Source organism: Hirundo rustica, chromosome 28 (genome assembly GCF_015227805.2).
Source record: "Hirundo rustica isolate bHirRus1 chromosome 28, bHirRus1.pri.v3, whole genome shotgun sequence".
Lineage (NCBI taxonomy): Eukaryota > Metazoa > Chordata > Aves > Passeriformes > Hirundinidae > Hirundo > Hirundo rustica.
This window is the reverse complement of record NC_053477.1, coordinates 3,947,901-3,967,735: the sequence shown is the minus strand read 5'-3', so window position 1 is coordinate 3,967,735 and position 19,835 is coordinate 3,947,901. Positions and strand designations below refer to the sequence as shown.

At 60.8% G+C, this 19,835-nt stretch overlaps 1 protein-coding gene across 1 annotated transcript in view; it reads right to left on the bottom strand.

Annotated features, from left to right (window-relative positions):
* Window positions 1-19,616, bottom strand: part of GFRA2 (GDNF family receptor alpha 2) — a 28,558-nt gene extending 8,942 nt beyond the window's left edge. The window contains exons 1-4 of the mRNA XM_040087613.2: window positions 19,577-19,616; window positions 12,317-12,631; window positions 8,857-8,940; window positions 3,226-3,574 (exon numbers count right to left, since the gene is read on the bottom strand). Of these exons, the coding sequence (XP_039943547.1) occupies window positions 3,226-3,574; window positions 8,857-8,940; window positions 12,317-12,631; window positions 19,577-19,616 (788 nt within the window). The remainder of the gene's footprint in view (window positions 1-3,225; window positions 3,575-8,856; window positions 8,941-12,316; window positions 12,632-19,576) is intronic.
* Between the last annotated feature and the right edge of the window lie 219 nt (window positions 19,617-19,835).

Here is a 19,835-nt window from a genome sequence, read left to right as displayed (position 1 = left end):
TGGGGGAAAAGATGGAGAAAAAATCTTCCTGAATTGGGAAAAACTTCCTGAGCTGGGAAAAAGTGGGAAAAGCTTCCTGCACTGGGGAAAGCTGGGGAAAACTGAGGAAAAGCTGGGGAAAAGCTGAGGGAAAAGCTGAGGGAAAAGCTGGGGGAAATACTGGGAAAAATCTCCTGCGCTGGGAAAAGCTTCCCGAGCTGCACAAAGAGCTGCACAGATCACGGCTCCATTGCTCCCAGAGTCCTGGGGCAGCTCCCGCGGGATTCGCGGCCGGGTCGAGGCCGTTGGATTTCTGTGGAGCGAAAAATCTGGGATTTCAGCCCAGAAGGAGCCGGATGCTGCACTCCAAAGGTCGTGTCCCCTCGCCGGGATCCGAGTCCGTGAGGGGACACAAGGAGGGACATCCCGGACCCTCCGTGCCCTTGGAAGGACAGCAGGGAATGTGCTCCCCGGTGGTTAAAGCATCCAGAACATTCCACATTCCCGGCAGGATGGAGCAGCTGGTGGCTTCGCCTTTGTGACCCAAGGAAAAAACAGCACGGAGAGCCAGGAAAACCTCTGCAAGGGCTGTTTTCCAGGCTGGAATATTCCTCCTCCCTCTCCTCCGGTTCCTTCTAGGGGCGGAAGTCTCGTCCGACAGGAGCAGCAGCTCCTGGATCGATCTCCGTGCTGGAAAAACCCCTCTGGAAAATCCTATCCCGGCAGAGACAGGCTTTGAGCCAGGAGGGTTAATTAATTACCCTGGCAGGTTAATTACTCTGGCAGGAGAATTATCTCATCCCCTGTCACCTCCGGCTCTGGGAGCACTCGGGATCTGCTCCGGCTCCAGTGCCCTCGCCAGTCGGATCGGGATGAGCATCAGGCTGGGATGTCGGATTGAGAAACTCCTGGATAACGGGAAATCCCATGGCACTGCCTTGTCCACAGAGATCAGGGGACAGGGAGGGGTTTTGGCTGGATAAAATCCCGGATAACGGGAAATCCCATGGCACTGCCTTATCCATAGGGATCAGGGGACACGGAGGGGTTTTGGCTGGATAAAATCCCGGATAATGGGAAATCCCATGGCACTGCCTTATCCATAGGGATCAGGGGACACGTGGGGGTTTCACGTCCCATCATTCCCAGCTGGAAGTGCCAGAGGGGAGCCATGGGATGGGATGGGATGGGATAATGGGATGGGATGGGATGGGATGGGATGGGATGGGATGGGATTTTCTCCTGAAAACCCAGACCCAAGGAGCGCATCCACGCCCCATCCCGAGGAAAGAAAATCCCCGAGGTTACAGCAAAACTCGACAGCTAAACCAACACCAAAAAAAATCCCAGATTTGGGCATTTTCCAGAGCAAGAGCCCCCATCCAGGTTCTCCCATGCTTCTCCCAAAAAAATCCACATTTCCACCTTGGAGCAAACACTCCCAGCAGCTGCCGCCCCTTCCCAGTTTCCCATTTTCCCTCTCTGTGTGGGGTTTTCATTCCATGCAGGAATTAAAGCTCCCGCAGCCCCCCCAGCTCGTCCCAGCCCCGTTATCCCTCTCCGAGCGCGGATCCGTCGGCAGCATCCACCTCGGAGCGCGCTGATGGAGAGGAGCTGCCATTCCCGGGTATCTTTTATTCATGGACGCCGGCTCCTCGGATTACTTTTTGATAAAAAGCCACATTCCCACATTTCAAACATCTCCGCTCGCAGCCCGAGGAAGACCCGGAGCTCGCATTTATTTCCCCGCCGAGCGCCGGGGAAACTCCATCACCTTGATGGGAAAAAGATCCCGCTCCCGGCAGGAGCCGGAGCGGTCGGGAAGCGGATCCGGCTCCCGGCGGGGACAGGAGGGGTTGGGGCCCGTGACAAACGGGCTTCATCAGGAGCAGGAGTTCGGCTGGCAGCGCCGTGCTTCCAAAGGGAGAACAGCGGGAATTCGGCGGCCGGGAGAGGGTTTGGGGGATGCGGCTCCAGGGATCGGCCCCACGGAGCTGCCCAGGGCACGATCCCGGTGCTGCTTCCCGAGGAACCCGGGGAAAAGGGAGACGGGAGGGTGACACCGGTGCTGAGAGGGTGACACCGGTGTCAGGAGGGCGACACCGGTGCTGAGAGGGTGACACCGGTGCCAGGAAGGTGACACTGGTGTCAGGAGGGTGACACTGATGTCAGGAGGGTGACACCAATGTCAGGAAGGTGACACTGGTGTCAGGAGGGTGACAGCGGTGCCAGGAGGGTGACACCGATGCTAGGGCAGTGACACCAATATCTGGGGGTGGCACAAGTGCCAGGAGCGTGGCACTGATACTGGGAGGGTGCCAGGAGAAGCTCCCAGAGCGCCCAGGTGACACCAGTGGCCAGGGAAGTGACACTGATGGCCGAGAGGTGACACTGATGGCAGGCAGGTGACACCAACACCAGAAGGGTGACACCAACACCAGAAGGGTGACACCAATACCAGGATGGTGACACCAACACCAGGAGGGTGACACCAGCGCCAGGATGGTGACACCAATACCAGGGTGCTGACACCAATGCCAGGGTGGTGACACCAACACCAAGGTGGTGACACCAACACCAGGATGGTGACACCAGCGCCGGGATGGTGACACCAGTATCAAGGTGGTGACACCAATGCCAGGGTGGTGACACCAATACCAGGATGGTGACACCAATTCCAAGGTGGTGACACCAATGCCCAGGGACACAAACACCAGGGTGGTGACACCAACACCACGACGGTGACACCAACACCAGAGTGTGACACCAATACCAAGGTGGTTACACCAGTGCCAGGGCGGTGACACCAATACCAAGGTGGTGACACCAACACCGGGGTGTGGCACCAATACCAGGGTGCTGACACCAATTCCAAGGTGCTGGCACCAATACCAGGGTTGTGACACCAATACCAGGGTTGTGACACCAATTCCAAGGCGCTGACACCAATTCCAAGGCGCTGACACCAATTCCAAGGTGCTGGCACCAACACCAGGATGCTGGCACCAACGCCGGGGTGTGACACCAACACCAAGGTGGTGACACCAGTGCCAGGGCGGTGACACCAATTCCAAGGCGCTGACACCAACTCCAAGGTGCTGGCACCAACACCAGGATGCTGACACCAACACCGGGGTGTGGCACCAACACCAGGATGCTGACACCAACGCCGGGGTGTGACACCAACGCCGGGGTGTGACACCAACGCCGTGCTGCCGACGTCCTCCCCACCCCAGCCCCCTTTACCTGCACAGGTGATCCGCCCGGCACGCCCCGCGCAGGTCCAGGCAGTTGGGCTTGTCCTTGTCCTCGTAGGAGCAGGAGGGGACGATGGTCTGGCGGCGGCGCTCGGCGCAGGCCGGGTCCTTGCAGGAGCAGAAGAGCAGGCGGAAGGTGAACTCTCCGGGGACGCGGTCGAAGAACTGGCGCAGCGCCTTGTGGCACTTGCGGCGGCTGCAGGGCTCGGTGGGCGACAGCTCCCGGCTGCAGGTGGAGATGTACCCCGAGCGCAGGCGCTTGCAGTTGTCGTTGAGGTTGCAGGCCTTGGCCGCGTCCAGGCAGTGGTTGCTCTTGGAGGTGGTGGCCGGGTCCATTCCTGCGCCGGGGACAGCGAGGGAGAGCGGTCAGGAAGGAGGGGAGACAGGGAGGGACGGAGGGAGGGATGGATGGAGGGATGGAGGGATGGATGGATGGATGATGGATGGAGGGATGGATGGAGGGAGGGATGGATGGATGGATGGATGGATGATGGATGGATGGATGGATGGATGGATGGATGGAGGGATGGATGGATGGATGGATGGATGGGAGGGATGGAGGGATGGATGGATGGATGGAGGGATGGATGGATGGATGGATGGATGATGGATGATGGATGATGGAGGATGGATGGATGGAGGGATGGATGGATGGATGGAATGGATGGAGGATGGCATGGATGATGGATGGATGGATTATGGATGGCGGGATGGATGGCATGGATGGATGATGGATGGATGGATGGAGGGGATGGATGGTATTGATGGATGATGGATGATGAGATGGATGAGATGGATGGAGGATGGAGGGATGGATGATGGATGGATGGATGATGATGGATGATGGATGAAGATGGAAGAGGATGGATGGATGGAGGGATGATGGATGATGGATGATGGATGATGGATGATGGATGATGGATGGAGGGATGGATGGATGATGGATGGATGGATGATGGATGGATGGATGGATGGATGGATGGATGCAGGGATGGGTGAGGGTAAAGTTGGGGAGGTGCCCTCGAAGGTGGGAGATGGTTTGGAAGCTGGGGAGATGGGATTGAGGTGAGGGGAATGCTCGTGACCTCGGGAGATGCCCTCAGGACTGGGATGGGGAAATGTCCTTGAGCTGGGATGGGGAGAAGCCTTCAAAGCTGGGGAGATGTCATCAAAAGTGGGGCAGGGAAAAGTCCTCAAACAAACCCGGGGAGATGCTCTCAAACCCGGGGAGATGTCCTCAAACCTGGGGAGATGTCCTCAAACTTGGGGAGGTGTCCTCAAACCTGGGGAGATGCCCTCAAACCCAGGGAGACGTCCTCAAACATGGGGAGATGTCCTCAAACCCACGGAGATGCCCTCAAACCCACAGAGATGTCCTCAAACCCAGGGAGATGTCCTCAAACCCATGGAGATGTCCTCAAACCCGAGGAAATGCCCCCAAACCCACGGAGATGCCCTCAAAGGCGGGGAGATGCCCTCAAACCCAGGAGGAGGAAATGTTTTTTGGGGAAGATGTGACAGACACCAGTGTCACCCCTCTGGCATCGCTGTCACCCCCAGCATCCCCAGCACGGCCCATCCCGGGGTTGATCCCATCCCATTCCAGGCACAATCCGTAGGATCAATCCTCCCCCCAAAACCCTCCGGGCAGAATCCAGGCCGTGAATTTGCAGTATTTCTTTCCTTTTGTCAGTTCTGCAAAGGATAATTGTTAATTATTAATTAATAATTATTGGGCTCCGAAAGCGGAATGATCAGCCCAGCTCCAGCGTGGCTCCCACAGCTCCTCCTGGGGCTCCCCAAAACTGGGACAGCTCCGGGCAGGGCTGGAAGGGACGAGAGGATCAACCCCGGATCCATCCTGGGAATCCCACCCTGCCTCCATCCCGGGAATCCAAGCTCCAGCCTGGGAACAAACGCTGAATTTCCCTTTTTTTTTTTTCACTCGGAATGATGGATCACCCTCCGTGGCCCAGGTGCTGCTCCTGAAGCTGCCTCATCCCTCATTCCCTCCCCTCCACAGCCCGGCCGAATCCATGGATTCTCCTCCGCCGGCTCCCAGCTTCTGCTGGCGCCAAGGGAAGGCTCCTGATTGGCCTAATTGCAGGGTGCTGCTAATTAGCCCCCGGGTCCCACAGCCACCCCTGGAGGGGGACAGAGCTGGGGGGAGCCTTTGTCCCATTGTCCCCAAGCTGAGAGCCACCAGCACCGCCCTGCTGGGATCCCGAGGATTCCGGGATCCCGAGGATTCTGAAGGATTCTGGCATCCTGGGTATTCAGGGATCCCAAGGACTCTGAAGGATTCAGGGATCCCAAGGACTCTGAAGGATTCAGGGATCCCGAGGATTCAGGGATCCCAAGGACTCTGAAGGATTCCAGAATCCCGAGAATTCAGAGATCCCAAGGACTCTGAAGGATTCCAGAATCCCGAGAATTCAGGTATCCCAAGGACTCTGAAGGATTCAGGGTTCCTGAGGATTCAGGGATCCCGAGGACTCTGAAGGATTCAGGGATCCCGAGGATTCAGGTATCCCAAGGACTCTGAAGGATTCAGGGTTCCTGAGGATTCAGGGATCCCCAGGACTCTGAAGGATTCAGGGATCCCAAGGATTCAGGGATCCCGAGGACTCTGAAGGATTCAGGGTTCCCGAGGATTCTGAAGGATTCCAGGATCCTGAGGACTCTGAAGGATTCAGGGATTCCGAGGATTCAGGGATCCCAAGGACTCTGAAGGATTCAGGGTTCCTGAGGATTCGGGGATCCCAATAAAAAGGAAAAAGGGATGGAAGAGGTGGGGAAAAGCAGGATTGAAGAGGTGGGGGAAAGGAGGATTTTGGTGGGGAAAGGGGTGAGGGACACCCGGGTCTCCCTAGAGATTTAAAAACCCCAAATCTTTTCACCAAGAGGGCAAATCCTAAATCCTCCCCTGTTTTTTGGGGGACGCCCTGAGCACCCCGGACCAGCCCGGCCCCGAGCCCTGGAAGCGGCGAGCGCGTTCCCGGCGCAAAGCCGGGATTTTGGGAGCCGAGGGAAGCTCCAGCCCCTCTCCTCCTGCTCGGGATCATCGCTCCTGCCCTGCCCCGGCCCTGCAGGGCCCCGGCCGCATTTTAATGGATCCGCGGCTCTGGAAGCTCCCGGGGAGCTCATTAATAAAGCACGAGCATGAAAATTTCATGAGCGGAGAGGGAAACCGGGCCCGAGGAGCTGGGGACGGGGGCTGAGGCCACCAGCTGTCCCCTCGGCGTGTCCCCTCAGCGTGTCCCCTCGGCGTGTCCCCTCGGCGTGTCCCCGCGGCGTGTCCCCTCGGCGTGTCCCCTCGGCGTGTCCCCGCGGCCCTGGGGACCGGGAGGAGGAGGAGGAGGATGACGAGGACAGGAGGAGGAGGAGGAGGAGGATGGGGCAGCGCTGCCGGGGATGGAGAGAGGGTTCCATGCCCACCCAGCGCTCGGGTGCGGTGCTCCGCAGGGAGAATTCCCGACAGGAGCCTCTCCCTGCTCCCCCGGGCTGTGATTTCCTCGGGATCCAGCAGGGATGAGCACCTCGGGATCCAGCAGGGATGAACATCCCGGGATCCAGCAGGGATGAGCACCCCGGGATCCAGCAGGGATGAGCACCTCGGGATCCAGCGGGGATTAGCATCCCGGGATCCAGCAGGGATGAACATCCCGGGATCCAGCAGGGATGAGCATTCCAGGATCCAGCAGGGATGAGCATTCCCGGGATCCAGCAGGGATGAACATCCCGGGATCCAGCAGGGATGAACATCCCGGGATCCAGCAGGGATGAGCACCTCAGGATCCAGCAGGGATGAGCACCTCGGGATCCAGCGGGGATTAGCATCCCGGGATCCAGCGGGGATGAACATCCCGGATCCAGCAGGGATGAACATCCCCAGATCCAGCAGGGGTGAGCATTCCCAGGATCCAGCAGGGATGAGCACCCCGGATCCTCTGCCCGGTCCCGCAGCACTGGCTCCGCGCTGTTTACACGCGGGTTACACGCGGGTTACACCCGGGTTACACCCGGGTTACACGCGGGTTACACGCGGGTTACGCAGCCCCCGGAGGGGCCCAGCCAATCCCTCGGCTCCCAATTATCCCTGCAGGTAATTAACAGCTCCTTCTCCGGGAGCTGCTCCGGGAACTCCGTCGCTGCGGGGCTCGGTGTCCATCCCCGCCTTCCCCATCCCCAAAATCCCCCAGCCAAGCTTTTCCCGCGCCTCCCGCTCCGTTTTCCTGGATAACTAATCCCGCTCCAGACTCGCCGCTTCCCAGACTTCCCGGCAGCTCCAGCGTTTTCCTGACGCCGATGTAATCCCAAAAAAAGGCGAGACGGGAGGGGGGAGAGGGGTGGCAACGTCATCCCAAAAAAACCCCGCGCGCCGAGCTCCCGGGGAAAATTCACCTGGAAAAGGCTGGAAAACTCACGGCGGGTGACAGCGGTGACAGCGGTGACAGCGCCAGCGTCACGGCCCCGCTCCGAGCTGTCCCCAGGTGACACCGGGAGCGTCCCCGAGCTGTGGGGACACCGGGACCCCCCGAAACCCCGCAGCCCGGCGGGAACTGGGGGCAGGAAGGGCACCGGGAAGGTTTCTCATGGAAACGGGTGGGAAAACAAAGTTCCCGGGATGGTGGCGGAGTTTGGGATCCCCGGAGGGGACGCTGGGATGCTCCAGGGGACGCCGGGATGCTCCAAAGAATTCCAAAGGGCCCGGGGATGTTCCAAAGGGACCCTGGGACGCTCGAAGGGATGCAGGGATGCTCCAAGGGATTCCAAAGGGAATCCAAGTGATGCTGCAAGGGACACTGGGATGTTCTAAGGGACATGGAAATGCTCCGAAGGGACACGGGGGATGCTCCAAAGGATCCCAGAGGGCTGAGGGATATTCCAAGGGGCTGAGGGATGCTCCAAGGGGACACCGGGATATTTCAAGGGACACCGGGATGCTCCAAGGGTCTCAGGAATATTCCAAGGTGACACTGGAATATTCCAAGGTGACACTGGAATATTCCAAGGGGCACCAGGATGCTCCAAGGGTCTTAGGTATATTCCAAGGGGACACTGGGATATTCCAAGGGACACCGGGATGCTCCAAGGGAACACTGGGATATTCCAAGGGGACACACGGATGCTCCAAGGGTCTCAGGAATATTCCAAGGGGACACTGGGATATTCCAAGGGACACCAGGACGCTCCAAGGGTCTCAACCTCCCTCTCCCAGCCGTTTCCCAGAGCTCGGGATCCCAAATCCTCCAGGACACAAAGAATCCCACCCGGAACGGATTCCCAGGGGATTGCGCCTCCCCCAGCGCTGGGGACAGCAGGAATTGAGGGAATTCCGGGAGCTTTTCAGGTTTTCCAGCAACTTTATATAAACCCAGGCTGGAGGCCAAGAGGACAAAACCCTAAAGCCCAGCCCGGGGCGATCTAAAACGGGAAGAATCCACCCCAAAACGCATCCAACCCCCCAAAAGCGATGCTCGGGACGCCGAAATTCCCGGGAAACGGAAGGGAAGGAGAGGCTGGAGGAGCGAAGGAGGGAGGGAAGGGGAGGATTTCCCGGGCCGGGAGCAGCTCTGCGCCGGGAGGCAGCAGATGAAAACACGGCGCTTTTTATTACCTGAGAAAATTGAAGCGAGTCTGAATATGTCAGAGAGACGAGAGGTGACCGGCTCGTACGGGGAGGCTTCGTAAAATTCCTCTCCTTCCGCGGGAGGAAAAGGAGGGAAAAAGGGAAAGAAAAGAGGAAAAAAAAGCAAATTAAAGCCCGGGAATGATCTCAGCCTGCTCCAGGCACGGGAATCCCCGTCCTGGTTCCGGGGAGGGAAAAGGAGAATGATTTCCAAGAGATGGAATTAAAGGGAAAGGGGGATTTGGGGTGGTTCGGGGAGTTTTGGCTGCTCTGGGAGGTCGGGGCTGGGTCCTGGGATGGGTTTGGGAGAGGCCGCACCCCAGAGGGTTCCAGGAGCTCGGGAACTGGGATTGGGAATGTCAGTGTTCCATGGGGATGGACGCTGAGGTCGAGGCTGGAGGTTTTGGGGTCCGCACTCAGCTCTGGGTTCTTTTGTTGTTACAAAAAACCCTAAAAAAACTCCTAAAAAACTAAAAAAAACCAAACCAAAACAAAAACCCTAAAAATCTAAAAAAGCCACCCCATTGTGGGATGGTTTTCCACCCCCATTCCTTGGGAAAATGGGAATATTTCCGTGGGGAAATGCAGCCCCTCACCACTGACCCCCCTCAGTGCTCCGGGGGTTTATCCCAATCCACACCTTCCAAAGGGATCCCGAGCCAGGCTGGAGAAAAAAAAAAATCATCCCTCCCCTCTCCCACCTTCGATTTTGGTGGGCTCAACTCCAGAAAAACAAATTTAAAAAATCGGATTTCAGGACAGAGCAGCTCCCAGGGGAGGAAAGGCTCTCCCCAAACCCCGGGAACCACAGGAAAAATTTCCCAAAAAATCAACAATGCACGTAAAAATATAAATATAAACAAAGGGACTTTGAAAGCCCCAGCTCCTTCCTTCCCCCAAAATCCCTGGATGCATCCCGGAGGGTCCCGAATCCTCCAGGACACGAAGAATTCCAGGCGGAATGGGAAGGGCTGGACCCCGCTGGAGCCGGGACTGGGACCGTGCCTCCCTCTCCTGCCCGCCCCAGTGGTGGGAGCAGCGGGAATTCCGGGAATTCATCCCGGGAACTCCGGGTTTTCCACCAAAATCATCCCGGAGTTATTACCCCGACGCAGAAACGGTTTTTCTTCCTGCGGAATTCGGGGATCGCTTGGAAACCCAGGGCGGGGAGCGAAGCAGGAAGGTTTGCTCCCAGCCCAGCCACATTCCCGGGAATTTCGGGTTGGAAAAGGCCCCCGCTGGGACGCGGGGCTGGGCTGTCCCCATCTGCCACCTCCGGACACTGGGATTTGGGGACAGCACCCCCGAGAGCGGCCCCTGATCATCCCCGGGAGCGGGGACAGGATCCAAACGCTGCTTTGCCGCGGCATTCCCGGGAATTTTGCCAGGGAAAGTCGCCGATCCCTGCGTGCCCCCAGCGATGTCACCGCTGCTCTCGGGAATTTGGGGACGACGCCCCCCGGGGCGGCTCCTGAGCATCCCCGGGAATGGGAGCGGGATCCAAACCCCTCTCCAGGCCGCTCCCTCTCCCCTCTCCTGCTTTCCCACGCTATTCCAGAGCCTCCCGCTCCTCGGCCATAAATAATTAACGGCCCGCTTGACTCCTGCTGCTCGCCAGGGAAATTACCGGGCATTAAAAGGGCGCTGGACCTGCCTGGAGCCGGCCGAGCCGCAATTAACCCCCAGGAATGAGGCTGGAGCCGGGATTGCCGGGATCCCGCAGCCCCGGCGCCGCACGGGAGGAGGGGGAAAACCAAAATTTCCGCCAAAAAAAAACCACCCCGAATTCGGCTTCCTCGCTGCTTCTCCGCCCGCCTGGCTTTTGCGGGTTAGAGGAGCTGCCGCCTCTCCTGGATCGCTGCTCTTCCCACCTCCGCTTCCCAGCCCCATTCCCTCATTCATTCCCGAAAAAAAAACCCCGGGAAGCTGCTCAGTGCCGGCCGCTAATGAGGGGGAGAAAACAATTACGGCGTAATTCCTGCTCTGGGCCGGGGTTTGGGGCTCGGCTGACCCAGATTTGAAGGGAATTTCACCCAGGGGGGCCGTGGGCTCAGCCGCGGCTCCCCCACATCCTCTGGAAGTTTTCCCACTCTCAGGTACAATTCTCTCATCCTCTGGTGCACCTTTCCCACAGAATTCCTGAATTCCCAGCCTGTTTTGGGCTGGAAAGGGGTTTTAAAATCTCATCCCGAGCTCCCTGCTGAGGGCAGATCTCTTCTGCCAGTCCGGGTGATTTTGAGGTTTGGGGCCTCCCAGAGCTGAGTCCGAGGCGCCCATCTGAATTTCCTGGGGGTTTCATCCGACTTCTGTGAGGTTTTCGTTTAAATTTCCCGGGGGTGCTCGTCTGAATTTCCCGGGGTGCCCAATTCTCCTTCCTGGGGTTTTCATCTGGGTTTTGTGGGGTTTTCATCCCAATTTTGTGGAGCTTTCATCTGAATTCCCCGGCCTGCTCACCTGCTGGACCACCTTCCACCCCATTTCCCCCAGCTCACCCAAGCCCCTCTCCCCGTCCCCACCACCCCCAGGGCTCTCCATTTGAGGATCCCTCTCCTCTCCCCATTCCCACCACTCCCAACCTGATCCTCTGGAGGATCCTTCTCCCACCCCCATCTCCCCAGGGCTCTTCACTGGGATCCTTCTCTCCATTCCCATCTCCCCAGGGCTCTCCCTTTGGGATCCCTCTCCCCGGAGCTCGCCATTTGGGATTCCTCTCCCATCCAGATCTCCCCAAGGCTCTCCATTTGGGATCCCACTTCCCACCCCTATCTCCCCATGGCTCTCCACTGGGATCCCTTTCCCTCTCCCCAGTCTGGATCTCCCCGGGCCTCTCCATTTGAGGATCCCTCTCCTCTCCCCATTCCCAGCACTCCCAACCTGATCCACTGGAGGATCCCACTCCCCATCCCCATCTCTCCAGTTGGTGCTCCATTTGGGATCCCTTTCCCTCTCCCATCCCCACCTCCCAAGGGTTCTCCACTGAGGATCCCTTTCCCTCTCCCCAACCTGGATCTTCCCAGGCCTCTCCATTTGGGATCCTTCTTCCCATCCCCATCTCCCCGGGTGTCTCCATTTGGGATCCCTCTCCCCAGGCCTCTCCATTTGGGATCCCTTTCACTCTCCCATCTCCCCAGGCCCCTCCATTGGGATCCCTCTATCCATTCCATCCCCATCTCCCCAGGCCTCTCCATTTGGGATCCCTCTCCCTTCCCCAATCGCCACCTCCCCAGGGGCTCTCCATCTGGGATCCCTCCCCCTGGAGCTCTCCACTGGGATCCCTCTCCCTTTCCCATCCCCATCTCCCCAGGCCTCTCCATTTGGGATCCCTCTATCCATTCCCATCTCTCCAGGCCTCTCCATTTGGGATCCCTCTCTCCATCCCCATCTCCCCAGGCCCCTCCATTTGGGATCCCTCTCCCTTTCCCGTCCCCGCCTCCCCAGGGCTCCTTACCTTCGGCCAGCCCCAGGTGGATGCTCCAGTAGATCTGAAGGCACTGCAGCTCCTTTTTCATGCCCCTCTTGCAGCGGCAGTCGTACAGGGGGCTCTCCTGCAGCACCTCCAGCGCCGCCTGGCACTCCTTGTTGGCCAGCATGGTGTTCCTGTCGCGCCCGGCCAGGCACTGCCGCAGCGTGCGGTAGCGGGAGCTGCAGCCGGGCTCGCCCGCGCACAGCTCGTTGGCTCGCACGCAGTCCACGGGCGCTCGCCAGCCCGGCGGGGCCGGCCCCGGGGGCGATGGGGGCCCGGCCAGCGAGCGCAGGATCTCGTCTGGGCCCGGGGGAGGAGAGCCGGGGAGAGAGGAGGGGAGAGGGGAGGGAGGGAGGTGAGCGGCCACGCTCGGAGCAGCCGCACCCCGAGAGCAGCCTCACCCCGAGAGCAGCCGCGCTCGGAGCAGCCACGCTCGGAGCAGCCACGCTCGGAACAGCCTCACCCCGAGAGCAGCCTCACCCCGAGAGCAGCCGCGCTGAGAGCAGCCGCGCTCGGAGCAGCCGCACCCCGAGAGGAACAGCCACGCTCGGAGCAGCCACCACCAGAGCAGCCGCACCCCGAGAGCAGCCTCACCTCCTGGAGCAGCTTCACCCCCAGAACACCCTCACCCCCAGAACACCCTCACCCCGAGAGCAGCCTCACCCCGAGACGAGCCACACTCGGAGCAGCCACTCTTGGAGCAGCCTCACTTCCTGGAGTATCCTCACCCAGAGCAGCTTCGCCTCCAGAGCAGCCTCACCCCCCAGAGCAGCCTCACCTCCTGGAGCTCGCACCCTTAGCTCCTGGAACACCCTCCCCTCCAGGAGCACCTTCTCTTGGAGCGCCCTCACTCATTCTGACCTCCTGCTGCTCCCTTCCCTCCTGGAGCATCCTCACTCAGAGCATCCTCACATCCTGGAGCACACTTTGCTCCTGGAACACCCTCCCCTCCTGGAACATCTTCTCTTGGAGCACCTTCACGCACAGCATCCTGACCTCCTGCTGCACCCTCCCCTCCTGGAGCATCCTCACCCAGAGCACCCGCATCCAGAGCATCCCCACATCCTGGAGCACCCTCACCTCCTGCAGCTCCCTCCCCTCACCCAGAGCATCCTCACGTCCTGGAGCACCTCACCGGAGCACCCTCTGCTCCTGGAACACCCTCTGCTCCTGGAATATCCTCTGCTCCTGGAACACCCTCTGCTCCTGGAGCACCCTCTGCTCCTGGAGCACCCTCTGCTCCTGGAGCACCCTCACCTCGTGCAGCTCCCCTCACCCAGAGCATCCTCACGTCCTGGAGCACCTTCATGCAGGAGCATCCTCTCCTCCTGGAACATTTTCCCTCAGAGCTCCCTCCCCTCCTGGGGTTCCCTCCCTCAGCGGTCCCTGCCCATGGCAGGGAGGTTGCGATGAGATTTTTAAGCCCCTCTCCAGCCCAAAGCCAGCTGGGAATTCTGGAATTCTGCGGGAAAGGTGTGCCCGAGGATGAGGGAGCTGTGCCTGCGCCTGCAGCCGGCCGAGGTTTTTTCACCCCGGGCTTTAATTTGCTTTTTCCTGCCTTTTTTCTCCTTTTCCTTCCACAGAAGGAGAGGGAATTTTACCAAGGGTGGTGGTGGTGTCCCCACCCTGGTGAGACACCTGAGGTCAGCCCAGCCCGGCTAAACCCGGCCTGGGAATCACGGAATTGTCTGGGAATCATGGAAGTGTCTGGGTTGGAAGGGCTTTTAAGGATTGAACCGAAAGAACCTGGGGATGCCAGGGAATTGTCTGGCTTGGAAATGTTTTTAAAGACGGAGCTGAAAGCCTGGGAGTGCCACGGGAATCTCGGGATGGTTGGGCTTGGAAGGGGCTTTAGAGGTCGAACTGAAAGATGGGAAGTTGAGGCTGCATAAATGGAAGGAATTCCCCCCGGGGAGGGGCTGGGATGGAATTCCCAGAGGAGCTGCGGCCGCCTCATCCCTGGAAGTGCCCAAAGCCACCTCGGAGAAACCTGGGAATGTGGAAGGGGCTGGAATGAGATCCTACAATCATGGAATGGTCTGGGTGGGAAAAATGATTTTTTGGGGGGGGGATAAAATCCCCCGTGCCGCGCGCAGGGACACCTTCCCCACCGCAGGCTGCTCCAAGCCCTGTCCAGGAACGCTCCCAGGGATGTCGCAGCAGCTGGAATTCCCGGCTGCGGGGTTAACCCCTGGCGTTCCTTGTTCCATGCACGCAGATCAGTAACCCCGCGTGCCGCGGGAAGCAGCGACTCCCTCCCGATTCTCCGGGCCGTGTGCGGGAATTTTGGGAGTCCGACTCACGGATTTTGGAGCGCACGGCCTTGGCAGGGCCGCGGGGCAGCTGGGGCTCGGAGCGGGCTCTGCCCTCCGGGAGGGCACCGCGCCAGCCCGGCCGGCTCTGTCCCTGTCCCTGTCCCTGTCCCTGTCCCTGTCCCTGTCCCCTCATTCCCACACCTCTCCCACCATCCCCATCCTTCCCGCCTTCCCTTTTTCCTCCCGAAATCAGATTCCTGCTCACTCCAGCCCAGGCAAAGCCCTGGCTCGTCCCCTCTCGGGGGCACTGGGGACAGGCAGCGCTGGTGTCGCCTCCCCCGGCCATGGGGACGGGCTGGGCAGGACCCGCTGCCACTGCCGGCCTCCCTCCAGGGAAAAACCCGGAGCCGGCAAAACCGGGAACGGCAGGAGCGGGAGGGGACCCTGGGGGGTGCTGGGGAGGGGACCCCGCTCCCTGCCCGCCCCGGTGTCCCCGAGGGCGGCGCGTTCCCGTCCCGCCACCGCCGGCGGCCCCTGCGCAGCCCGGGCGTGGCAGGGGGACAGTGACACCCACAGGAACGCGACACGGGCCACCCGAGTGTGCCCCTCCCGCGGGCGGGCACGCGTCCCTGGCTGCCGTGTCACACGGGAGAGGTGGCACTGGGGCGGGGGGCACTGGGGAGGGTGGCACTGGGGCGGGTGGCACTGGGGAGGGTGGCACTGGGGAGGGTGGCACTGGGGCAGATCCCTGGCACTGGAGCAGGTGACAATGGAGCAGGTGACAATGGATCAGGGGACAATGGAGCAGGTGGCACTGGGGCAGGTGGCACTGGAGTGGGTGACACTGGGGGGGGTCCCTGGCACTGGAACAGGTGACACTGGAGCAGGTGGCACTGGAGCAGGTGGCACTGGAGCAGGTGGCACTGGAGCAGGTGGCACTGGAGCACATTCCTGGCACTGGAGCAGATCTCCGGCCCTGGAGCAGATCCCTGTCCGTGGAGCAGGTGACACTGGAGCAGATCCCTGGCCCTGGAGCAGATCCCTGTTCCTGGAGCAGGTGACACTGGAGCAGATCCCTGGCCCTGGAGCAGATCCCTGTCCCTGTCACAGGTCCCTGTCCCTGGAATGAGCGGCCCAGGACAGCTCTGCCCACCGTGGCTGCCAGGGGGGCTCTGAGGGGGGACAGGGCTCAGGGGGGGCAGTGCCCAGGTGGGGACACTTTGGCTGGCTGCGGTCACTCCGAGGAGCAGATCCCACAGATCCCACGGATCCCACAGATCCCACAGATCCCAGGGATCCCGATGTCCCCGCTGGGTTCCCAGAGCCGTGTCCAGGAGCCCCCACATCCACGTTAGATCCAGCCTGGAGCTGCAGATTCCCCTCGGGAAGGCCGGGCCTGGCCTGGCAGGGTTATATTCCACACGGGAGGGATCCATGGAGGGACAACCCCGGCACCCCCAAACGCTGATCCCGGGGCTGGGAATGCCGGAGCCTTGGACGATGCTTTGGGATGATCCTTTGGAATTTTGTGCCTTCGCACACTGGGAAATCCCATCCCGAGTCATCCAGCTGGGAAAACCTCTGGGAAAACCTGATCCTGTTGCAGCCCTGGCCACAGGGAAAGCGCTCCAGGGCGCTGGAGATATTCCAGAGCTCCACGGAGCGCGGAGAGCCATTCCACAGATCCACTGAGTGTGGGAAGCCATTCCAGAACTCCATGGACACGGAGAGTTATTCCAGAGCTCCACTGGGTTTGAAAAACCACCCCACAGCTCCACCAGACACGGAGATTCATCCCTCAGCTCCGCTGGGCGTGGAGAGCCATTCCAGAATTCCATGGGCGTGGAGAGCCATTCCAGAATTCCATGGGCGTGGAGAGCCTTCCCACAGCTCCGCTGGGCATGGAGAGCCTTCCCACAGCTCCGCTGGGCATGGAGAGCCATTCCAGAATTCCATGGGCGTGGAGAGCCTTCCCACAGCTCCGCTGGGCATGGAGAGCCATTCCAGAGCTCCACCAGGCAGGGAGAGATATTCCAGAGCTCCACTGGGAGTGGGAAGCTATTCCAGAACTCTGTGGGGTAGGGAGAACCATTCCAGAGCTCCACTGGGCATGGAGAACCATTCCAGAACTCTGTGGGGTAGGGAGAACCATTCCAGAGCTCCACTGGGCATGGAGAACCATTCCCGAGCTTTGTTGGGCTTGGAGAACCATTCCAATGCTCCACTGGGCATGGAGAACCATTCCAGAGCTCTGTTGGGCTTGGAGAACCATTCCAGAGCTCCCCTGGACCTGGAGAACCATTCCAGAGCTCTGTTGGGCTTGGAGAACCATTCCAGAGCTCCCCTGGACCTGGAGAACCATTCCAGAGCTCCCCTGGACCTGGAGAACCATTCCAGAGCTCCCCGACATTCCATCCTCTCCCAGCTCAGCTCCAGCTCCAGCTCCAGCTCCAGCTCCAGCTCCAGCCGTGCTTGCCCCAAGCACATTCCCAGCTCCAACTCACACTTCTCCAGAAGCCTCTTCCCAAAAAATCCCCTCCTCTGGCCGCATTCCTGTCTCCAGGGGCAGGAAAGGAGCACCTGGAGCATCCCCGCGTGCCCTGGGGCGGGCGGGATCGGGGTCCCCGGGATAAATCCAGCAGCAGGGCTGGGCCGTGCGCCTGAGCTGGCCCCGATCCTCCTGGATTCTGCCTTTTGTTTCTCCCACGGTTTTGCAGGGAACGGGTTCCTGGGAGCGCCTCGGCAGCACCGGGAGCATCCGGCACCGCGGGAGCCGGGAATGCCGGCAGATCCTGGAGCAGGAAGGGCCGGCACAGCCCTCTGTGGTGCCCCCAAATCCCGCAGGAATCAGGCTGGGAGCTCCTCCTGCAGCCCCCAGCTCCTCCCGGCTCCGCATTCCCACCGAGGCTCCGGCGGGGACTTCGGATGGAGGGCGAAGCTGAGGAGGGAGATTTTCTATTTCCCCCCACCCAAAAAAAAAAGACCCCTCCCGGCTGAGCCGCCCTCCCTGAACTCCCACCGCCGGAACATCTGCAGAGAATTCCCGGCTAATCCTCGGCAGGCTCCGGGTGCCGGAGGATTTGCAGGCGGCTGCACAAGGCGCTGGCCCCTTTTCCTGCCGCTCCCACGGCTTCTCCCGGCTCCAGCAGCCTCTTCCCGAGCTCTCTAATCCGTGTTCTCCCGCTCCGCTTCTGCCGGAGACCTTTGCACAGCCGGCAGCTTTAGAGGGAAATATTCCTCCTGGCGAGGATCGCTCCGGAACACGCAGCTTTCCCAGCCAGGACCGAAGGGATTTTCTGGATTTGCCCAGGAATTATCCCGGATGGGAAGAGCTGGATGTTCCCCGCTCCAGGATTCTCGCTGTGAGGACGCCCCATCCCTAAATCTGGGGGTGCAGCGTCCCTGCTCGGGGTCCAGCTGCTCGGCCTCGCCCTGCGCCCACAGAACCTGGGGAACACCCTGGAATTGGGGAAGGGGACACCCTGGAATTGGGGGGAACACCCTGGAACTGGGGAAGGGGACACCCTGGAATTGGAGAAGGGGACACCCTGGAATTGGGGAGGGCATCCTGGAATTGGGGAAGGGGACACCCTGGAACTGGGGAAGGGGACACCCTGGAATTGGAGAAGGGGACACCCTGGAATTGGAGAAGGGGACATCCTGGAATTGGGGAGGGCATCCTGGAATTGGGGGGAACACCCAGGAATGGAGGGAGGGACACCGGGTCCTGCCTCGCTGCCAACCCCGCGGTGAGGGCTTTGGATGCCTGAGGTGTGGCACCCCCGTCCCCCCCGGAGGTCCCTGCGCCCCAAATCTCTCCAGGAGCCATCCAGCTGTGCCTGGACACGCGTCCAGCTGTGCAGCTGTGCCTGCAGCCGGGCTGGAGCATCCTGCCCCCCTCGGGCACGGGGCTGTCCCCATCCCGCCCCCCCTTTCTGTCGCTCTGAGCCCCCAGACCCCGGCACCCCCCGACCCCTCCGGGCTCAGGCCTCTCTCCGCCCCCTCCCCGAAGGCTCGGGGGGTCCCCCACCGCCCCGGGCACCCCAGCTCGGGGGGCGCCGGGAGCAGGGCAGAGCCCGAGCCCCCCCGTTCCAGGGGACCCCGAGCGGCCCCAGCCCCGCGTCCCTCTGGAACGAGGCTGTGCCAACCTTCAAGTCTCCCTCAGAGGCCCGCCCGTCGCCTGTCCCCTGTCCCCGTCCCTCGCCCCCGAGCCCAGGCCGGCCCCGCGAAGTTCTCCGGGCGCCGCAGCGAGCTGGGATCACGCCCCAGGCAGCCGCGGGGTGCGGGAGCCGGGAATGGCACCGGGAGCGCGACACGCCCGAGCCGCGGAGGGCAAATTAAAATAAAATAAAATTAAAAAAAAAAAAAAATCCCGTTTCCATTCCTTTTCACCCCAAACCCATCGCGGGCTGTTTCCTCTCCAGCGGCTCCTTGCAGCGGAGGCTGCCCCGGGAGCGGGCAGCGTTCTCCCGGCGCGGAGCTCCGAGCCGCCCGCGGCGCCGGCGATCTCCCCAGGCAGGCACGCCCGAGCCTCCCAAAGCCCAACTTTGCCAGGCGAGGCTCCACGGCGCGATCCCAACCTCTGGAATGGCGCGGGGTGGGGTGGGGGAGGATGGAGGGCAGCGGGAGAAGGGGAAAAATCCTTCCCCCGAAAGGCAAATCCGGGCGGAGAAGGGACGGGAGACGGGCAGGGCTCGGCTGCGGGGGGGTCCCGAGGGGCGGCCGGGGCTGTGTCCCCCCGTGTCCCCCCGTGTCCCCCCGTGTCCCCCCGTGTCCCCCCGTGTCCCCCCGTGTCCCCATCCCCGTTTCAAGTTGACGGGGAATGGGAAATGAAGTTAAACCCTCGCCGTGCCCCTCTCCTGCCGCAGCGCCCGTGCCGGCTCGGAGGGGCTCGCCCCGGGGGGGGGCGTTGGGGACGAGCCACCTCGGCCAGGCGACAACCGCCACCACCCCCTGCCCACCGCCGGCACCCCTCGCTGGGGCCACTCACCGACGAAGAGGACGATGCAGAAGGCGTTTGCCAGGATCATGGTAGGAAATCCACGCGCTCCTCCACGTGTGCGGGGGGGAAAAAAAAATCGTTAAAAATCAGGCAAAAAAAAAAAAAAAAAAAAATTAAAAAAAGGGGGGTAGCGATTTAAAAAAAAAAAAAAAAAATTAAAAATGTGAATAATTCCCAAGGCGGTCAGGTAGATGCCAGATCCAGGGCAGGGAAGGAGGAGGCGTGTGCTCCGCCCGGCGCGGAGCCG